Source organism: Lynx canadensis, chromosome D1 (genome assembly GCF_007474595.2).
Source record: "Lynx canadensis isolate LIC74 chromosome D1, mLynCan4.pri.v2, whole genome shotgun sequence".
Lineage (NCBI taxonomy): Eukaryota > Metazoa > Chordata > Mammalia > Carnivora > Felidae > Lynx > Lynx canadensis.
Window position 1 is genome coordinate 101,854,085 of NC_044312.2, and position 18,647 is coordinate 101,872,731.

At 38.8% G+C, this 18,647-nt stretch overlaps 2 protein-coding genes across 3 annotated transcripts; both read right to left on the minus strand.

Annotated features, from left to right (window-relative positions):
• Positions 1–2,033: 2,033 nt before the first annotated feature.
• On the minus strand, positions 2,034–2,972 carry LOC115526398 (olfactory receptor 5M8). The gene has a single exon (XM_030333802.1). The coding sequence runs from the start codon at positions 2,967–2,969 to the stop codon at positions 2,034–2,036; it is 936 nt and encodes a 311-aa protein (XP_030189662.1). The 5' UTR covers positions 2,970–2,972.
• An 11,467-nt stretch (positions 2,973–14,439) lies between these two features.
• LOC115525778 (olfactory receptor 1030) lies at positions 14,440–16,141 on the minus strand. Of its 2 annotated transcripts, XM_036064310.1 has the most exons (2): positions 15,227–16,123; positions 14,440–14,460 (listed from the first exon to the last, which is right to left on the minus strand). In XM_036064310.1, the coding sequence occupies exons 1-2, from the start codon at positions 16,121–16,123 to the stop codon at positions 14,440–14,442; spliced, it is 918 nt and encodes a 305-aa protein (XP_035920203.1). The 2 variants fall into 2 exon arrangements, with proteins under 2 accessions (XP_035920203.1, XP_030188998.1); XM_030333138.1 differs by lacking the exon at positions 14,440–14,460 and having other exon boundaries at positions 15,185–16,141.
• Positions 16,142–18,647: the final 2,506 nt, after the last annotated feature.

Below are 18,647 nucleotides of genomic sequence, written 5' to 3' on the forward strand. Positions count from 1 at the left end.
TTTTAATTCCCTTGCCTTTGGGGATGTGTCGAGGAAGAGATTGCTACGGCTGAGGTCAGAGAGGTCTTTTCCTGCTTTCTCCTCTAAGGTTCTGATGGTTTCCTGTCTCACATTTAGGTCCTTTATCCATTTTGAGTTTATTTTTGTAAATGGTGTGAGAAAGTGGTCTAGTTTCAACCTTCTGCATGTTGCTGTCCAGTTCTCCCAGCACCATTTGTTAAAGAGGCTGTCTTTTTTCCATTGGATGTTCTTTCCTGCTTTGTCAAAGATGAGTTGGCCATACGTTTGTGGGTCTAGTTCTGGGGTTTCTATTCTATTCCATTGGTCTGTGTGTCTGTTTTTGTGCCAATACCATGCTGTCTTGATGATGACAGCTTTGTAGTAGAGGCTAAAGTCTGGGATTGTGATGCCTCCTGCTTTGGTCTTCTTCTTCAAAATTCCTTTGGCTCTTCGGGGCCTTTTGTGGTTCCATATGAATTTTAGGATTGCTTGTTCTAATTTCGAGAAGAATGCTGGTGCAATTTTGATTGGGATTGCATTGAATGTGTAGATAGCTTTGGGTAGTATTGACATTTTGACAATATTTATTTTTCCAATCCATGAGCAGGGAATGTCTTTCCATTTCTTTAAATCTTCTTCAATTACCTTCATAAGCTTTCTATAGTTTTCAGCATACAGATCCTTTACATCTTTGGTTAGATTTATTCCTAGGTATTTTATGCTTCTTGGTGCAATTGTGAATGGGATCATTTTCTTTATTTGTCTTTCTGTTGCTTCATTGTTAGTGTATAAGAATGCAACTGATTTCTGTACATTGATTTTGTATCCTGCAACTTTGCTGAATTCATGTATCAGTTCTAGCAGACTTTTGGTGGAGTCTATCGGATTTTCCATGTATAATATCATGTCGTCTGCAAAAAGCGAAAGCTTGACTTCATCTTTGCCAATTTTGATGCCTTTGATTTCCTTTTGTTGTCTGATTGCTGATGCTAGAACTTCCAGCACTATGTTAAACAACAGCGGTGAGAGTGGGCATCCCTGTCGTGTTCCTGATCTCAGGGAAAAAGCTCTCAGTTTTTCCCCGTTGAGGATGATGTTAGCTGTGGGCTTTTCATAAATGGCTTTTATGATCTTTAAGTATGTTCCTTCTATCCCGACTTTCTCAAGGGTTTTTATTAAGAAAGGGTGCTGGATTTTGTCAAAGGCCTTTTCTGCATCGATTGACAGGATCATATGGTTCTTATATGAGTAATTTTAAACAATAATTACAATAAGTAATTTTAACTACAAACATGCGTATATGTAAAAACAGAAAATCCTAGAAAAATAAAATCTCAAAGGTGATTTATTTTAGAGTTGTGGTATTTAACTTCTGTTATATGCATTCACGAGTTTGAATTTTGTGTAATTAATATTGTATCTGTAAGAAGAGGCTACTTGTTGACATGGTAACAAGCAATTCAACATAATATAGTAGCTTTAACAAAGGGAACTTCACACCCATTCTATATTTCTGTTGTGAGTTGGTGGAGGGCACTTTCCGTGTTTCCTCACTCAAGAACCCATGTTTAAAACTTACACTGTAAATATTGCTGGTCACCCTGGCAAACAAAACAAAACAAAACAAAACAAAACAAAACAAAAACGCTGAAAGATTTTCTCACAATTGAATGCTCAACTGAGAAGTGACACATATGAATTCTAATAAATTCTAATAAAACTCATGGTCCAGAAATAGTCACACCCTTCTACCTCAATCCAAAACAGAGAAATGTAATGCTACCATGTGTACAATAAAGCAAAGAAATTGAAATAACTAGTAAGAAAAACGAATGGCAAGTACAAACACACAAACTTTTTAATGGAAATTGTACTATTTGTGCTTGTATTTTTAAAAAATTATTAAAACTTTTGAAAATATAATGTTCCCCCTTTGCTGTACCCTATTTCTCATTCCATCATCAATTCCATCCTGTAACTTCGGGAGAAAAAGGTTGAGAAAAAATTGGGACCCCAAAGAATAGTGATAGCTTTTAAGAAAATCTTTTTTTTCTTATCAACTCTTTGGTTAATGCTTCTTTCACGTCTTTATTCCTAAGGCTATAAATCATGGGGTTCAACATGGGAATTACCGTTGTATAAAATACAGCAACCATTTTTCCCTGTTCCACAGATTCCTTTGAAGGGGGTCTAAGATACATGAAGAAAAGAGTTGCATAGAATATGGTGACAGCTATCAGATGGGAGCCACAGGTGGAAAAAGCTTTGTGCCTGCCTTCTGTGGAACGAATCCTCAGGATAGCAGGAAAAATATAAAGGTAGGAAATCAGGATGATGAGGAGAGAAAAGGAGAGGTTACATCCAGCCACAACAAACATGGACAGCTCTTTGTTGGAAGTGTCAGAACAAGCCAGCTTAATCAGTGGTGGGTCAGCACAGTAGAAGTGGTTAATTTCATTGGGGCCACAGAAGGCTAGGTTGTAAGTCCACATGGTTTCCATGAGGCCAGTGAGCGCTCCATACACATAAGGCCCAGTGATGAGGGATGTGCACACACTCTTGGACATCTTGCTGCCATAAAGCAGAGGGTTGCAGATGGCCATGTACCGATCAAAGGCCATCACAGCCAGGATGTAGATCTCCACGTGGACCAAGGCAATAAAAAAGTAACACTGCACCAGACATGCAGGGTAAGAAATAGTTTTCTTCTCCGACACGAAAATCTCCAGCATCTTTGGAGTCACATTGGAAGAGAAACACAGATCCACAAAGGATAAGTGGCTCAGAAAAAAGTACATGGGTTTGTGCAGCCGGGCATTGACCTGGATGAGTACAATCATGCCAAGATTCCCTGCGACTGTGGCCGTGTAAATGGCCAGAAACAGCAGGAAGAGGAGAATCTGTAATTCCAGGTGACTGGTCAGTCCAAGAAGAATGAACTCATTCACTGAGGTGAAATTTCTTCTCATAATTTCCTTCAACGGGACATGAGAACTTTGGATCAGTACAGAACGTTTTTTTAAAGGTAAAAAATAATAATATTTTCTTAGAACGACATTTTGGATTTTTTTTACCTGCTTTTTCTCTCCCTTTCTATGACTTTTGGCCCCAGGAGACACTAGAAATAGTGGTTTAATTGAAACAGTATCCAATTAAATATTAGCAAACACACTTAAACCTCGGGGTCCCAGTCACTAGCGGGCTTTAAGTCTTTTTCTTTGATAAATATCCCTCTTATTTCTCTTTGTCCATTTACCTTTTTGGTTTCTGTCAAGACATTTCTTACCCATCTGCATTTCTACTTTGTCTGTTTTCAATATTTTACTTCACTTCACATCAATTTTTTTCATCCCAGATTTTGCTAACCAATGCCAATAAACAAGCATCTACCACTTATCTAAATGAATGTACCCAATAATATAATTAGTGGTTGAGAACTTTGTAGCAGCAGTTCTTTTCCTGAGACCGATTATTTTTCCTGACGATGCCGCCTCAACTCCTGAGGTCCTTTGTAAAAGAGAACTAAGGGCTAAATTTAAATAAGCATCTTCATTCATTCTTTGTGAGATAGAAGAAATCGACACTTCCCATTTTAGAATGACTGGATTCTAGTTGGAGAGAAAGATGGAAGAAAAGAGAAACCTTTGAAAAGCTGAGTGATGATAAAATGTTTTACCACGTGTGGTTACTAACATAACGCGCAGGCAAGCTTCCAAAAAGTCTTTTAGCATTTTTACAGGCAATCCGATAGGTTTGCAGAGGCTAATTTTTCAGTCCATCAGATCTGAACTGGACCAGAGAATGACTTGGTCCGGTATGTTCGTCTACGTTTGAGAAAACAGACGGGAGAGCAAAACGAGAGCCCCGAGCCATAGACAGATTTGACAAAGCCTGGGTGGCAGCAGTACCCACCCCACACCCATGTCAGTTACTCCTAGGGGCCATAGTTGACCTTTATGCAACCGTGCTAAGACAAAACAAGCAAAACAACCACAAAACTTCCCTTCTCGTTGTTTATTCTCATACTACATTTTCTACGGTCAAAGAGCAGATCGTAGGCAAGAGAATGTGATGAAAGAGAAGTGTGCAATTGTTCGCCATCCCCTTACACCATAGGCTAGCCCTTCCCTCCCTCCTTTCTGCCTCCCGCTGGAAGCTCCTGTGGACACAGTGCGGAGCTACCCTGGATCACATGGATGAGCTGGCAGAAAAGTGAGTGATTAAGTCACAACGACTAAATCGTTGACGGAGCTGAACCGACATACCAGCTCAGAACTTTATATGAAAGAGAAGTAAACTTCTAACTTAACTATTGTTTTGTTTCGCCCTTGCGGGAAGGGAACTCATTATTCCAACTAATCTAAACTTCCAGGATGGCTGTAAGTCTCTGTAGAACTCATCCTGATCTTCAGATTTGCCTTTACCATGGCTTCTTTCCTATAGGTTTTCAAGATACAGGCAATCTAGAATCAATACTCTTGGTGGGCCAGTTAAAATCTGCGACAAACACATGGGGCACCTGGGTGGCTCAGTCAGTTAAGCGGCCGACTTCGGCCCAGGTAATGATCTCACAGTGTGTGGGTTTGAGCCCCACTCAGGCTCTGTGCTGGCAGCTCAGACCCTGGAGCCTGCTTCTGATTATGTCTCCCTCTCTCTCTGCCCCTCCCCCACTCATGCTCGCTCGCTCTCTCTCTCTCTCAAAATTAAATAAACACTAATTTTTTAAAAAAATCTGTGACAAACACAAACCGCTCAGGAGATGGAATCTCAATCATTGCTAGTTTGATCCTAATTCATTAAAAAAAAATTCCCCCTTCCACCTTAGAAAAAATCTAGTGATTAAGCTATAACTTAGAAGAGAAATATAGATCCCCAGACAAAGATATATGTAATCTTGGATTTTATTTCCCACTCAATCAACAAGGTTCCTCTTGGAAAGAAGAAAGTTTTATCTATGTCAGATAAAACTCTGCAGTGATAATTATTAGTTAGAATTTAATTAATTCCTCGGAGATTATGCCCAAAGACAAAGTTATGACTTAAAAATTGTGATGACGTGTTTAAATAATCGCAGCGTAATCCTCTTGAGACCTTTTAAACATGCCATAAACCTTTTTCCATCCATTCTATGTTCACACACACTCACACACACACACACACACACACACACACACACTGCAACTCTCTGTAATGCAGGGGAAAGATAATACAAAAATGGTTTAAAAATAAAATTTAACCATTAGTCATATTTATTCTTTAAATTCTCCTCCTCTACCCTAACCACAGAGGATTTTTCCAGGGGCTATTTTATAGCACTTAATCCCCAGCTTCATAACATATCTCTGGGTTTTTTTGTTTGTTTGTGTTTTGTTTTTGTTTTTGTTTTCTTACCCACTAGTATTTCTCAGCTTTATCTCTTCTTTCCTGGAATATGGAATATGGAATATTCCTGGAATATGGAAAATTTCCTGGAATATTCTTTCCTGGAGTTCCAAGAACTCCATATTATCCTGAGCAGTTCACCTTTTGCTGGCTCTTATCCTCTAGCTCAGCTCTAGACCAACTGTTGCCTAGTGAACAAACTAAGATGTTTTGAAAAACTAAAAAGCTCTCTGTATAATAGGAACCATCATCTGTCCAAAAATGGTTATTTAGTAGATGGATGGGGTGTCTCACGATCTTTTTCTTATCTCCTACTAGAGAGCACTGAAACATCATGTTGCACCCTTCCATGTGCTCATGCCCTTTTCTTTCCTTCTGCCTTCCTTAAAAATAACCTACTAAGGTATATTTATGCTTTGCAAACCTTTAAAAATTATTTTGCGCTAAAATGTTTCCAGTATCCTTAATACTTATGTTCATCTCACAGGTTTTGCAACTGGCAGATTCGATATGAAAAAGTACAACTGTGCTGGCCCATTAGCTCGGTGATTACAGATATCTTGACCTTCATAAGCCTCAGTTTTCTCACATTTAAAATGTTGCTGCAGGATTTTTCTCTGACGATTTTAAAACTTACAGTGTATGTAAATATCTGACCATGTGTGAGGCATATAAAACTATCACAAGAAATTCTTAGCGTCTACCTTCCCTTTGTTTAATATTTAGAAGAATAAAAAATACCCAGATTATGAGCATTGGTGCTGGTCACATGACCGGCTCTGATTTTTGTCTAGGTAGCCATGTACCCATTTCCAACCACACATCGATTCCTACCAAATAAGAAATTGGATTCCACGTATACAAAGTAACACCTTGGCTCATTCCTAACACACAAAATAGACAGCCCTACCTATAAGGAAGTAGGAAAACCAATGTGCCTTCAAAAAATCAGTAAGGGAAACTGTTGCTTGTGTTTATAAGGGTGATTATTTTTCCCTATGGTATTAAATCAAGATGAAGCAATCAATTCCGTCAATTAAAACTTTCCTGAAGACACAGCTCAAGGACTGTTAACATGGGAATTAGGGATGGCTTAAACTTCTCTCCTGTGTCTTCTTCGTCTCTGTCAGTAATGGTCTTACTGACTGCTTGCCATGCCTTGCTGGGCCCATCCCCCTCACTGCCTCCATCACTCAGCAGAAAGAGCTGCATTCTAAAGAATTTCTTTCTTTTTTTAAAAAAAAACATTTATTTATTATTGAGAGACATAGACAGAGCATGAGCATGGGAGGGGCAGAGAGAGGGAAGCCACAGAATCTGAGGCAGGCTCCAGGCTCTGAGCTGTCAGCACAGAGCCCGACGCAGGACTCGAACTCACAAACAGCGAGATCATGACCTGAGCCGAAATCGGATGCCTTACCAACTGAGCCACCCACGCACCCCCTTAAAGAATTTCTATTTCACTTGTCCACCAATGTGACACAAGCATATTCTACCATATGGTATTATTGCAGTGATCATACATTCACTTGATAAAAAAGGGGTATTTTAGGAGCGACTGGGTGGTTAAGTCGGTTAAGTGTCCGACTTCAGCTCTGGTCAGGATCTCGCGGTTCATGGATTCGAGCCCCGCGTTGGCCTTTGTGCTGACAGCTCAGAGCCTGGAGCTCCTTCGGAGTCTATGTGTCCCTCTCTCTCTGTCCCTCCCCTGCTTGTGCTCTCTCAAAAATACATAAACGTTAAAAAAAATTAAAAACTTTTTTTTAAGGGGAGTATTTTAGTCCTTTATTTTACTTGTTTTCTATTGTTTTGTTTTTAGAAAAAGCCAAGAGGAAATGAAAGCAATTGGAGACCCCTACATTATCCACATGATTGACAGTGTTTCCAACTGCTTATTTTTCTAGGCCATGGTGTACTTTGTACAGCTGTTGAATTTCTTAGTGGTTAAGGGTTTTTAATATATTTGATTAATAAAGTACCTAACCTTCATTAAATTCGACATACTAAACTCCTTTTTTCATATAAGATTTTGTCAAAAACTCACTTAAAAATCTCAGGTTAATATTATTTTAAATTTTTTTTCATGTTTATTTATTTTTGAGAGAGAGACAGAGTGCAAGCAGGGGAGGGGCAGAGAGAGGGAGAGACACAGAATCTGAAGCAGGCTCTAAGCTGTCAGCATACAGCCCCACATGGGGCTCGAACTCACAAACCGTGAGATCATGACTTGAGCCCAAAGTCAGATGCTCAACCGACTGAGCCATCCAGGTGCCCCTCGAGTTAATATTATTAAACCCATTTTACAGTTGAAGGAACTGAGCCTTAGAAAAGACAATCACTTTTCTAAAAATCAAAGACCTACTAAGAAGAGAAAGCAGTTCTGACTACAAATTTGTCTTTAGCCACTAACATTCACGGTTTTCCTCACAGTTCATCTCATCTCATGAAGTGGATTAAACATCATCTCACTTTATGAACAGATTAAACATCTATAAGAATACCTCAAAACTTCCCATGTTTTCTAGGTTCAGGAAGCATTTTCTAATAAAAATGTATTACCACATTTAGCTAGAAAGAGAATCAAGTAAAGTGGGCTTAGTTTCACAGAGGAATTCTTTTCAACACAGCTGGCCCTTTAGTGCCAGGAGAGTTACCTTCTTTTGATTCCTTCATCTTTAAAATGTATGAGTATAGGGGCACCTGGGTGGCTCAGTTGGTTGAGCATCTGACTTCGGCTCAGGTCATGATCTCACGGTCTGTGAGTTCGAGCCCCGCGTCGGGCTCTATGATGACAGCGCAGAGTCTGGAGCTTGCTTCGGATTCTGTGTCTCCCTGTCTCTCTGACCCTCTCCCGTTCATGCTCTGTCTTTCTCTGTCTCAAAAATAAATAAACATTAAAAAAAATTAAAAAAAAAGAAGTTATATTCCCTTCATACCACTACTCAGGTTAAGAAGTGTTCATGGTTCTCCATCTACACCAAATTAGATCTAAGTATGTTAGCAAAACTTTTCTTCTCTCCTCATCTGATCCAGTTTACTATTCAGTATCATCTTTTCCCATTTTCCTCTCTGTGATTGGTGTCCCAGGCACAACCAAGTTATTCTTCTGGATCAGTTGATTCCTTCTTCAGAAAGCACCTTTCCTTCATCCTTTGCCCTTTGAAATTCCATTCAACTTGCAAAGCTCAGCTCAACGATTACTTCCTCTGGGAGAACTACCTCAAAAGCCTTCAGCAAAATTAATATTTTTTTTTTCCTTGGTGCCCAGAAAACAAAGACAAATACTTCAACTGTTTCTGTTACCCAAGCAAGTCCTCTGGTAAAATAGTTGTGGAATTTTCTCCATAAATACTACTCTTCATAGGCACTGGGTATATGTTTAATTACTTTTAAAACCTATGTGCCTTGCCTTTGATAGACCTTAAAAACTTCGTGTTGAGCTGAGTTAAATGAACATGTGGCCACAAACATACAAAGATATTTCTGTCAGTTAAGCAAGAGACAACTTGTCCTCAACATAGTCTTGCCTCTGTGAAACCGGCTGTCATTAAGGTCATTAAATAGAACAAGTCTTCTAGGAAAAAAAAATCATTTTATTATAATAGATCTCCCAACTCAAGATCATCAGAACAAGCAAATATTTTAAATGTATTACAATCCCCAATTCAATGGATACTTTTACATGCGTTCTGAGTTCTTAAGCTCATTCATCAGAGCATCACATTATTTCTTAAGTGTTCCTTAACATTCGTGAAAATTAATTCAACAATGAAATTGCCACTGGACACATACTTGTAGGATATGAGGCAGATAAGATTTATAAAGAGAGGAATCAGTCTTCAAAGCCAAAGATTTGGAGTAAGTCACTTACCTAGCTACCATTCTTGACTCTTGATTGGATATTATTCGGACACTTACTCTACAAAATTTTTATTCTGTATGTATGTATTTATTTAAAAAAATTAAATGTTTATTTATTTTGAGAGAGAGAGAGAGAGAGAGAAAGAGACAGGGAGACAAACAGACAGAGTGAGAGCAGGGGAGGGGCAGAGAGAGAGGGAGATGCAGAATCTGAAGCAGGCTCCAGGCTCTGAGCTGTCCGCATAAAGCCTGATGTAGGGCTTGAACCCACAAACTGTGAGATCATGACCTGAGCTGAAGTTGGACGCTTAACCGACTGAGCCACCCAAGCGCCCCAATTATGTTATTCATATAAGGAACCACTTTCTCTCAAGAAAGGCAAGCCAAAAAAAAAAAAAAAGCATGTTTTTTCTTAATTTTTTAAAGAAAACATGGCTTTTACATTACATAATAACATAATATAAGTCTTTCAAATTATTCATCTGGTGATTTTTCAAGCTATGAATAACAGATTTATGTAGTAATTTCATCATATTTTCAAATATATTCTTTCTCTTGCTCCTTCTTATTTGGTGGTTCAAAAGAAGAGTCATGACATATAAGAGAGACACTTTTAATTTTGCTACTCATTTTTTCGAGGAGGTGTCATTACCCAGCTACATTTGTAAGATTAGATTCAAAAACAGAGAGGTTTATGTGGTTGACAATGACTGGAAAGATTGAAAATTTGTTGGCAAAAGTGAAAACTTGACACTCCCATATACTCCTAAGAATGTTCTGGAGTCTTCATATGGTTTATGGTAAAATCTAATTTTTACTGTTACTGTAGCTACAGAGTGGCAGGATGTGATGATAATGTTCCATGTGGCCAGCTCTTGAGAAAACAAGTCTGATGTGACACAACTCTGTATGAAATCTAATATACAGGCAATGGCCGCCATGTAACAGTAGAACACTTTGGACCCAATATTGTAACTACATGAAAAGCAAATGGTCGGGTCATATGGGTGGGATTGTCACAGACAGCATCAGGGACAAAACACTGAGTTAACACCAAGGTGATCATGTGACACTGTTCAAATAAATTGATCAACGACAAGACTTTTTCAATAAAAAAAAATTAACCAAAATGTGTGGCATTGGCAGATCGGTGAAAAATGGTATGAGCAGGTGATCCACAGAGTTAGGCTCAAGTTTTCCACAAGAAAGAGACACAAATAACTGTAGACAAGACAAAGAACAGTTGGCAACACTGGACAACTGGTCAACCTCAGGAAGCTAAATTTCTTCCTTCTCGTCTGATTTACCCTGAACATTTCAAGAGAAATTCTGTTTAAGAAAATAAAAATAGACCAATTATGCATGAATAAATTATACACAATTAAGATTCCATCAGTGCATCTCATATGTTTTCCAATTCCCATCACTATACAACTAATGTTGTAATTTCCAATTTGTAAACATTCGCTAATATCTATCTATCTATCATCTGTTTATTACCTATTTGGCTCTTAAGGGAGCATAGACTATGTACCAGGCTAAGCATTAGAAAAATAACTGCTTTCAAATTTTATATCTGACTTTGTGGCATTTACAAGATTATGGAGAACACAGACATTAATTAATTAACCAAAACTATAAGGGTCGTGTATATAAAGAATGATAAATGTAATAACAGAAAAATACAGAAAGCTATGAGAGGAAACAAATTCTCGAATAGGTAAAGTAACTTTATAGTTAATAATAAAAATCAGGGGCTCCTGGGTGGCTCAGTCGGCTAAGCGTCCGACTTCAGCTCAGGCCGTGATCTCGCGGTCCGTGAGTTTGAGCCCCACGTCGGGCTCTGGGCTGATGGCTCAGAGCTTGGAGCCTGCTTTGGATTTTGTGTCTCCCTCTCTCTCTGCCTCTCCCCCATTCATGCTCTGTCTCTCTCTGTCTCAAAAATAAACGTTAAAAAACATTTTTTTAAATAATAATAAAAATCAGTTCACTTTTATTGAGTGAATATTATGTATCATGCATTGTACTAAGTACTTTATAGGTATTTTTAAAATGTTTTTATCTGAGTATAGTTGACACACAATGTTACCTTAGTTTCAAGTGTACAACAAATATATTAATCCATTTTTTTACGCAGGTTCTTTATGAGAAAATACTATATACATTTATCTTACAGAGGAGAAAATGAGGCAGAGAAGCTAAGTAACTCGCTCACTAAGTCTGATTCCAAAGTTTATGTTCTTAACTATTAATTTAGCTGATAAACGATGGAATCAGAGTCTGTCTACAAAGCTCACTTTATTGAACTGATTGAATTTGTCTATACCTTATAAAATAGGATGTCTTTTCATAGTAGATTATATTATTCAGTGTGCATTCAGCTGTCAATTACCTGATCAACAATATTTTGAGGATATAGAAAATGATAGTTTTGCTTCTTACATGACTTTCCCCTTCAAAAACCTGTAGTGAGAAAAGAGAGCATCCAACTGGAGTTCTGCTCAGGTCATGATCCCAAGGTCATGAGATTGAGTCCTGAATAGTTCCCCATGCTGGGTGTGGAGCATGCTTAAGATTCTTTCTCTCCCTCTGCCTTCCTCCCAACTCCTGTCTGAGCAACCTCTCTCTCTCTCTCTCTCTCAAAAAAAAACAAAAAACAAAAAACAAAACAGTATTGAGAAAAAAGCAGGGGTGGGAGTGTTCCAGGCTGGCTCAGTTGGTAGAGCATGCAACTCTTGATCTCAGGGTTGTAATTTCAAGCCCCACATTGAGTGTAGAGATTACTTAATTTTTTTTTAAAAATGTATGTCATAGAAGGAAAAGGAAATGATAAATGTTGAAGCCAGACACATTTGGGCTTCTCAGCTATGTGATTTTCGGTAAGCAATTAATCTGTGGGTCTCTACTCATCTTTAAAATGGGGATAACAGCGCCTGGGTGGCTCAGTCGGTTAAAAGTCCGACTTTGACTCAGGTAATGATCTCAGGGTTCCACATCGGGCTCTGTGCTGACAGCTGGGAGCCTGTTTTGGATTGTGTCTCCCTCTCTCTCTACCCCTCCCCAACTCACACTCCATCTCTCTTTCTCTCGCTCTCTCTCTCAAAACTAAATAAACACTTAAAAATTTAAAAATAAATAACATGGGGAATAACAATTCTGTAATCATAATATTAGTGGGCAGATTAAGTGAAACAACATACATTAAAACAGTACTTGAACTTTGGTGAGCATTGTTATTTCCTTCTCTCCCTCGTGTGTGTGTATGTGTGTGGGTGTGAAAATCTAAACTTTCTTCAGATGTCAGGAAATATATGATATATGAAGAAAAATGTTAGACTTAAAGCAATATCTTTCCCTGGACCATTTGTTTATTTTTTTTAAGTACACATGAATCAGACTTCCTCTAACACAGTACCAGTTGGATTCGTGATCTCTTAGATAGGTGGGAAGCAAAGTGTAAAATACCCTGTAATTATTGATCCTTAAGGAAGTGTGGTAAATATTCTCTATTTTCACATAGGTTCCTCCATCACTGTGTTGCTTAAATCTGTTCAATAAATTAAAAGAAAGTTCAGAATTAACTTGCAAAGATGTAGAGTGAGAATTTAGGAGCCATTGCATCTTCATTTAGTTCCAAGCTAGGCTATAAAAATAGAGACAAGGACCCTGAAATCGGAAAATTGGAATAAAGGAGCTGGTTTTAAATAATTGCATATGTGTGTCTGCTTAAACAGCAATAGCGCTCTAGGTATCTGTTTAAGTAGAATCCAACACACTATTAACTAGATGTTAAAATTTACAAAAGTAGCGATTTGTTTAGATGTGTGTTTTACCAGCATCCACCATTTGAATTTCAAGATAAAGATATTTAAAGAACATCTAGTAATAGAAAATTTGAAACAATTAAATGGGATAATATAGAATTAATAAATATGAAAATGTTACTTTGTAGAAAATATTGAGGAGAAATAAGCTCTCAGGTAGAAAAGAAGCTTTGAAACACGACTGAGAAAAACATGTCCATTGAGGGAGGGAGTGATTACGGTTCCGTGGCTTTTCCTTTTTCATTGAAAGTAACATGTACATATGTGATCACGAATATTTTCTAATGCCTATTTTGTTCAGATCCTGCCTGCTCTGACATAACATTGTACTAGGAGCTGTAAGTATGCTGGATCAGGTGCACAAAGAATGAACAATTCCCCATCTTCTGCAATTATATAAGACCAACTTCGATTTACTCACAGTACATTCTTTTTTTTCTCTGCTGCATTAGCACTCCCGTTTTCTTATACTATGTAGCACTTAACAAATTGCATGATTTTTCTCTTTACAGAATTCTACAAAACCATGCAATCCTAGAGCTCCTTGGGGGTTCTTGCTTGGTATTGGAGCAGTACTTGGCTTATTATACGTACTCAGTAAACATTCCTCAGCTCTGCTTACGCTTTGTAGCTGCAAAGTCACCTGAAAGCTTAACCTCTTTAAAAATCAGCTTGTCCTGGGGCGCCTGGGTGGCTCAGTTGGTTAAGCAGCCGACTTCGGCTCAGGTCATGATCTCGCGGTCCGTGAGTTCAAGCCCCGCGTCGGGCTCTGTGCTGACAGCTCAGAGCCTGGAGCCTGTTTCGGATTCTGTGTCTCCCTCTCTCTGACCCTCCCCCGTTAATGCTCTGTCTCTGTCTCAAAGATAAATAAATGTTAAAAAAAAATCAGCTTGTCTTTTGCATTCTTTAGCATTAAAATATTGACAAACAGGTTGGCAGGTTTAATAATAAAATTAGGTATATAATAACTAACTGTGGTAAAATACAATTGTGGATAAAATTTGAGCTATGATACAAATGAAAAATATCTGTCCCATCCTGAAAAAATCGATTAATAGACAAAAATGAAGGAAGGTACGAAAACCCCCGATCCCAGCAGGCTGGGATATCACTGATAAACTCTACCGAAGTTACAATTTCTTTTGAGGCAAGCCATGTATTTCTGTAAAAGATACTCATTGCCTACTTCAGGAGTTAATATCTAGGAGTTAATTGGAAGTCTTTGTATACTGTTATGGCAGAAGGAGGAAAGTGTCTTACTGAGAGTGGGGAGGAATAAATGGACATCAGGCATGGTCCTGGAGCTGTTACCATGGCTTTTCTGTCCCAGAGGTGACAGCAAGTCTCGATCAGCAGTTCTGATCACATTCCTTTAGATAATGGAATTAAACCCCTGCATAGCAATTAGTATAGTATTAAAAACTACTAAAAGTTAGCTCATGATAGTCATACATTGGTTTGCAGATATAGAGAAATTTTCCAAAAACGTAAGAAACCAGTAATAGTGATAACTTTGAAAAGAGACAATGGAAGATCATGGTGGGGGGAAAAGGGAGGAAAATCTTTTACTTTGTACTCTTCTGTAGAGATTGAATGTTTTACTATAAGAAGGAATAATTTTTACAGTGTGAAAGGAACATACGATGCTACAAATGTAAAAGTGTAAACGTATATAAGAGAACTTATCCACCCTACCTACATATCTAACCTCCAACCCTTTACACACTCAATGCACACTCACACATCTCCTATACAACTGTAAATCTCCTGTACCGCTGTCTTTCATGCTTTGTCATTAGATTGCAGATTTTCATTGTAGATTAAAAGTTGACTTTACTGTAAATGCAGTTAAAGTTGGATCCAGTTCTCATAAGTACATCTTTTCTATAATTTTTTTTTTGAGACAGAGAGAGACAGAATGAACGGGGGAGGGTCAGAGAGAGAGGGAGACACAGAATCTGAAACAGGCTCCAGGCTCAGAGCCGTCAGCACAGAGCCCGACGCGGGGCTCGAACTCACAGACCATGAGATCATGACCTGAGCCGAAGTCGGACGCTTAACCGACTGAGCCACCCAGGCGCCCCTCTATAATTTATAAAGAAGGATACATTGTAACTTTATTTCAAAAGTACATTTCTTCTCATCAATTTCCAAAAAGCTTGCTTCACATTCTTGTTCCTCAGGCTATAAATGATGGGGTTCAACATAGGGCTTACAAAAGTGTAGAAAACAGCAATAATTTTAGACTGCTCCACTGACTTGTCCGTGGGAGGTCTAACATACATGCAGAAGAGTGTCCCGTAAAATACAGTCACTGCCACCAGATGGGAACCACAGGTGGAAAAAGCTTTGTGCCTGCCTTCAGCAGAATGCATCCTCAGAATGGCAGTGAGAATGAAGATGTAAGAGATGACAATTATGAGGAGGGAGTTGGAGAGGTTAAATCCTGCTACCACAAACATGGACGTCTCTTTAATGAAAGTGTCAGAGCAAGACAGCTGGATGAGGGGGGGGTCAGTGCAGTAGAAGTGATTAATAATATTGGAGTCACAGAAGGTCAAGCGGTACGTCCACATGGTTTCCATCAGGCCACTAAGGAAGCCGTAGACATAGGGACCAGCAATCAGGCGAATACAGACCCCTCTGGACATCTTGCTGCTGTAAAGCAAAGGGTTACAGATGGCCACGTACCTGTCATAAGCCATTACAGCTAGCATGTAATACTCAGTAATCACCATGGCAATGAAAAAATAACACTGGGTTAAACAAGCAGCATAGAAAATGGTTTTCTTCTCTGATAAGAAGTTCGCCAGCATCTTGGGAGTCACATTCGTGGAATAACACAAATCCAAGCCGGACAAACTGGCAAGAAAGAAGTACATGGGGGTGTGGAGGCGTGAATCTATCCTGATCAATACCAACATCCCAAGGTTCCCCCCCACGGTGATCAAGTAGATCACCAGGAACAGCACAAAGAGGATGGGCTGAAGCTCTGGACAATCTGTTAATCCCAGGAGAACAAATTCGGTCACTAAGGTGGAATTTCCTCTGACCATTTTCTTAGCTGCCAGCATTATTCACGTGGATGAATTAAAATAAAGTAAGAAGTGAATGAGAAGTCCATCATATATTTTTTCTCTCTCTTTCTCCCCTTCTCCTCCGTCTCACACTCTCAATCACTCTCACGCAGGACTATGATCAGCATCTGAGATTGCAGGAACTGAGACTTTTAAGAAGGCGGTGGCCCCTAGAAGCTAGGTGTGTAATGTGCAGATGGTCCCCAAGAGAATGGCTCATGTGACACCAGCTTGCTTCAGAATGGGGGCCTTATGACCCAAAGTCTGCCTAAAAATGGACTGAACCACCAACAGTCGCTTACCGTTCTCTATAAAATCACAGGTTTCATCATGGAGCCTGGGAATGGTTCCAGATGCAATGGTGACATGTGTTTGGAAACACTTCTGCAAGTCAACAGTGCATGCATATGTAGAAGTTCAACTTCTGAGAATTACACTCCCTATGGGTTGTAGGTGAAAACCCCAAATTACAGTGATTTAAAGGAAAGGGATCCTGTTTCACTGTGATATCAATAAAGTACAGGAAATTATGGCATTCATATGTGAATAGACCAAAGATAATGACCCCATATGTGAAAATAACAAAGCCCTGCATCAATCACTAATGAAGGAATTTTCGTTCAGAAGCACTTGTATGACTAGAGAAAGGGAGACCTAGGTTGGGGGAAAAAAAGAAGTGGTCAAAGAGTGGATTATGCTTGTGGATAAAATTATCAATTCAGATAATATCAATTATAATGAAAGAATAAAATGAGAAACTTTTTCCAGGAGTCGGGAGAATATATTTTCATCATGGATTCTCAATGTTGTCGTGTTATTGTACGTGATAGACTGAATAAGATAAGGGATCAGAACTCAAATACCTCTCAGAGCCAGTTAGATAATAAGGATGAGTGAAGTGGGCTAGGTATAAGGATGAACAGAAATGAAATAGAGAGTGACTCCCAGGTTAAAAAGCCAGCAGCCACTCAGGCCAGTGGAATTTTTACTACACAATAACGTAAGCCCTATGTTCCAAGATCTTAAGAGCTTCCAAATGTAAACAGGTATGAGGATTCATTATTTAATGTGAAACCTACCATACACAGTGTTGGCAAATAATTTCATTTTTAAGCCTGTCTTTAACCAGAGCATAGAAAAGAAGTCTGTATGCCTGATTCACTGAAAAGGCAATGTCACCAGCTATATTTGCTGTATGTAAGCTGTTCCCGGGTATTGAACCAAGTACCCTCAAAAGTCAGCTACTTCGAACTCAGTGATGTTTCCAGAATGTTGTATGATTTAGTCATTATAATAAGATAATCTTTGAGTACAAACAGCATTGGACACTGCATGTCTGTGAGTCACTTTCCTAGGGAAACAAAGGTGACTGGTAATAGTGCTTGTCTTGAGAGAGCTGGTTGGTATCTTCAGAATAAAAGGGGCATAGGAAGAGAAAATTAAGATTATATGTGATAAGTTCAATAATAAAGATTTGAACAGTTACTAATTAATTGTGTCCAGAGAGGCAGGATAGCCTCAAAGAATGGTACCCTTTAACTGGGACTTACAGGATAACTAAGAATTTTCTAGAAAGATGAGGGTAGGGAGGACTTTCAGACAGTACACAGAGACAGGAGGCTTTCAAGAGAAATCAAAGATACTCCACGTAGACTCAGGGATAAATTTTCTACGGATTAATTCTACAACTTTGGTCTTTGAGAGCAAACTGCAATAATTTGAGAATCAGGATAGGTGTAAATAGCAAAAGTGCTTTTTCCTCACTTGCCAGAAAAGGTGAGTCTATTTGGAGAATATTCACCTTAACGGTACATGTAAATCTCCCATTTCAATGGCATTACGACATTCATCTCACCTTTAGATTTGGACAGCTATGCCCTAAATACTAGCACCTGGCTGCTCATCATATTACATTTGACAACTAATAAAAGCAATAAAGATATAAAAGAGAAATAGGAATTTAATTTGCTGTTCCCTACTATTTCCTTTGAATAGGTTCAGCAAGCACGCTTTAAGATTTAAGAAGGAGAGACTACGTTTGGATTATAGTTCTTCTTTCCATGCACACAGCCACATCAGTTTTACAAAGCAATGATGCAGTTCTGTTTTGTTTTACCTCTAGAAGAACCTGCAACTAATACAGAGTGAGTACAATTAGGAAAGGGGGGGAATGGGGCACACATAAACCTTCAACATGCTGTCACCAGAGTTCTTAGATTAGTACTTTCAAAACTGTATGCACCAGATCAACGGGATATCAGGCAACAAAATAGGTCTATGGTAAAACTAAATTTGAAAACTGCTGAGTTTTTTTTAATGTTTATTTAGTTTTGAGAGAGAGAGAGAGAGAGAGAGAGAGAGACAGTACAAGATGGGGAGGATCAGAGAGGGAGGGAGAAACAGAATCCGAAGCAGGCTCCAGGCTCTGAGCTGTCAGCACAGAGTCTCATGCAGGGCTCAAACTCATGAACCATGAGATCATAACTTGAGCTAAAGTTGGATG

What these genes read in the sequence shown, in the direction of transcription:
- LOC115526398 (XM_030333802.1), bottom strand. Translation starts at nt 2,969, where the DNA reads ATGAGAAGAAATTTCACCTCAGTGAATGAGTTCATTCTTCTTGGACTG.
- LOC115525778 (XM_030333138.1), bottom strand. Translation starts at nt 16,141, where the DNA reads ATGCTGGCAGCTAAGAAAATGGTCAGAGGAAATTCCACCTTAGTGACC.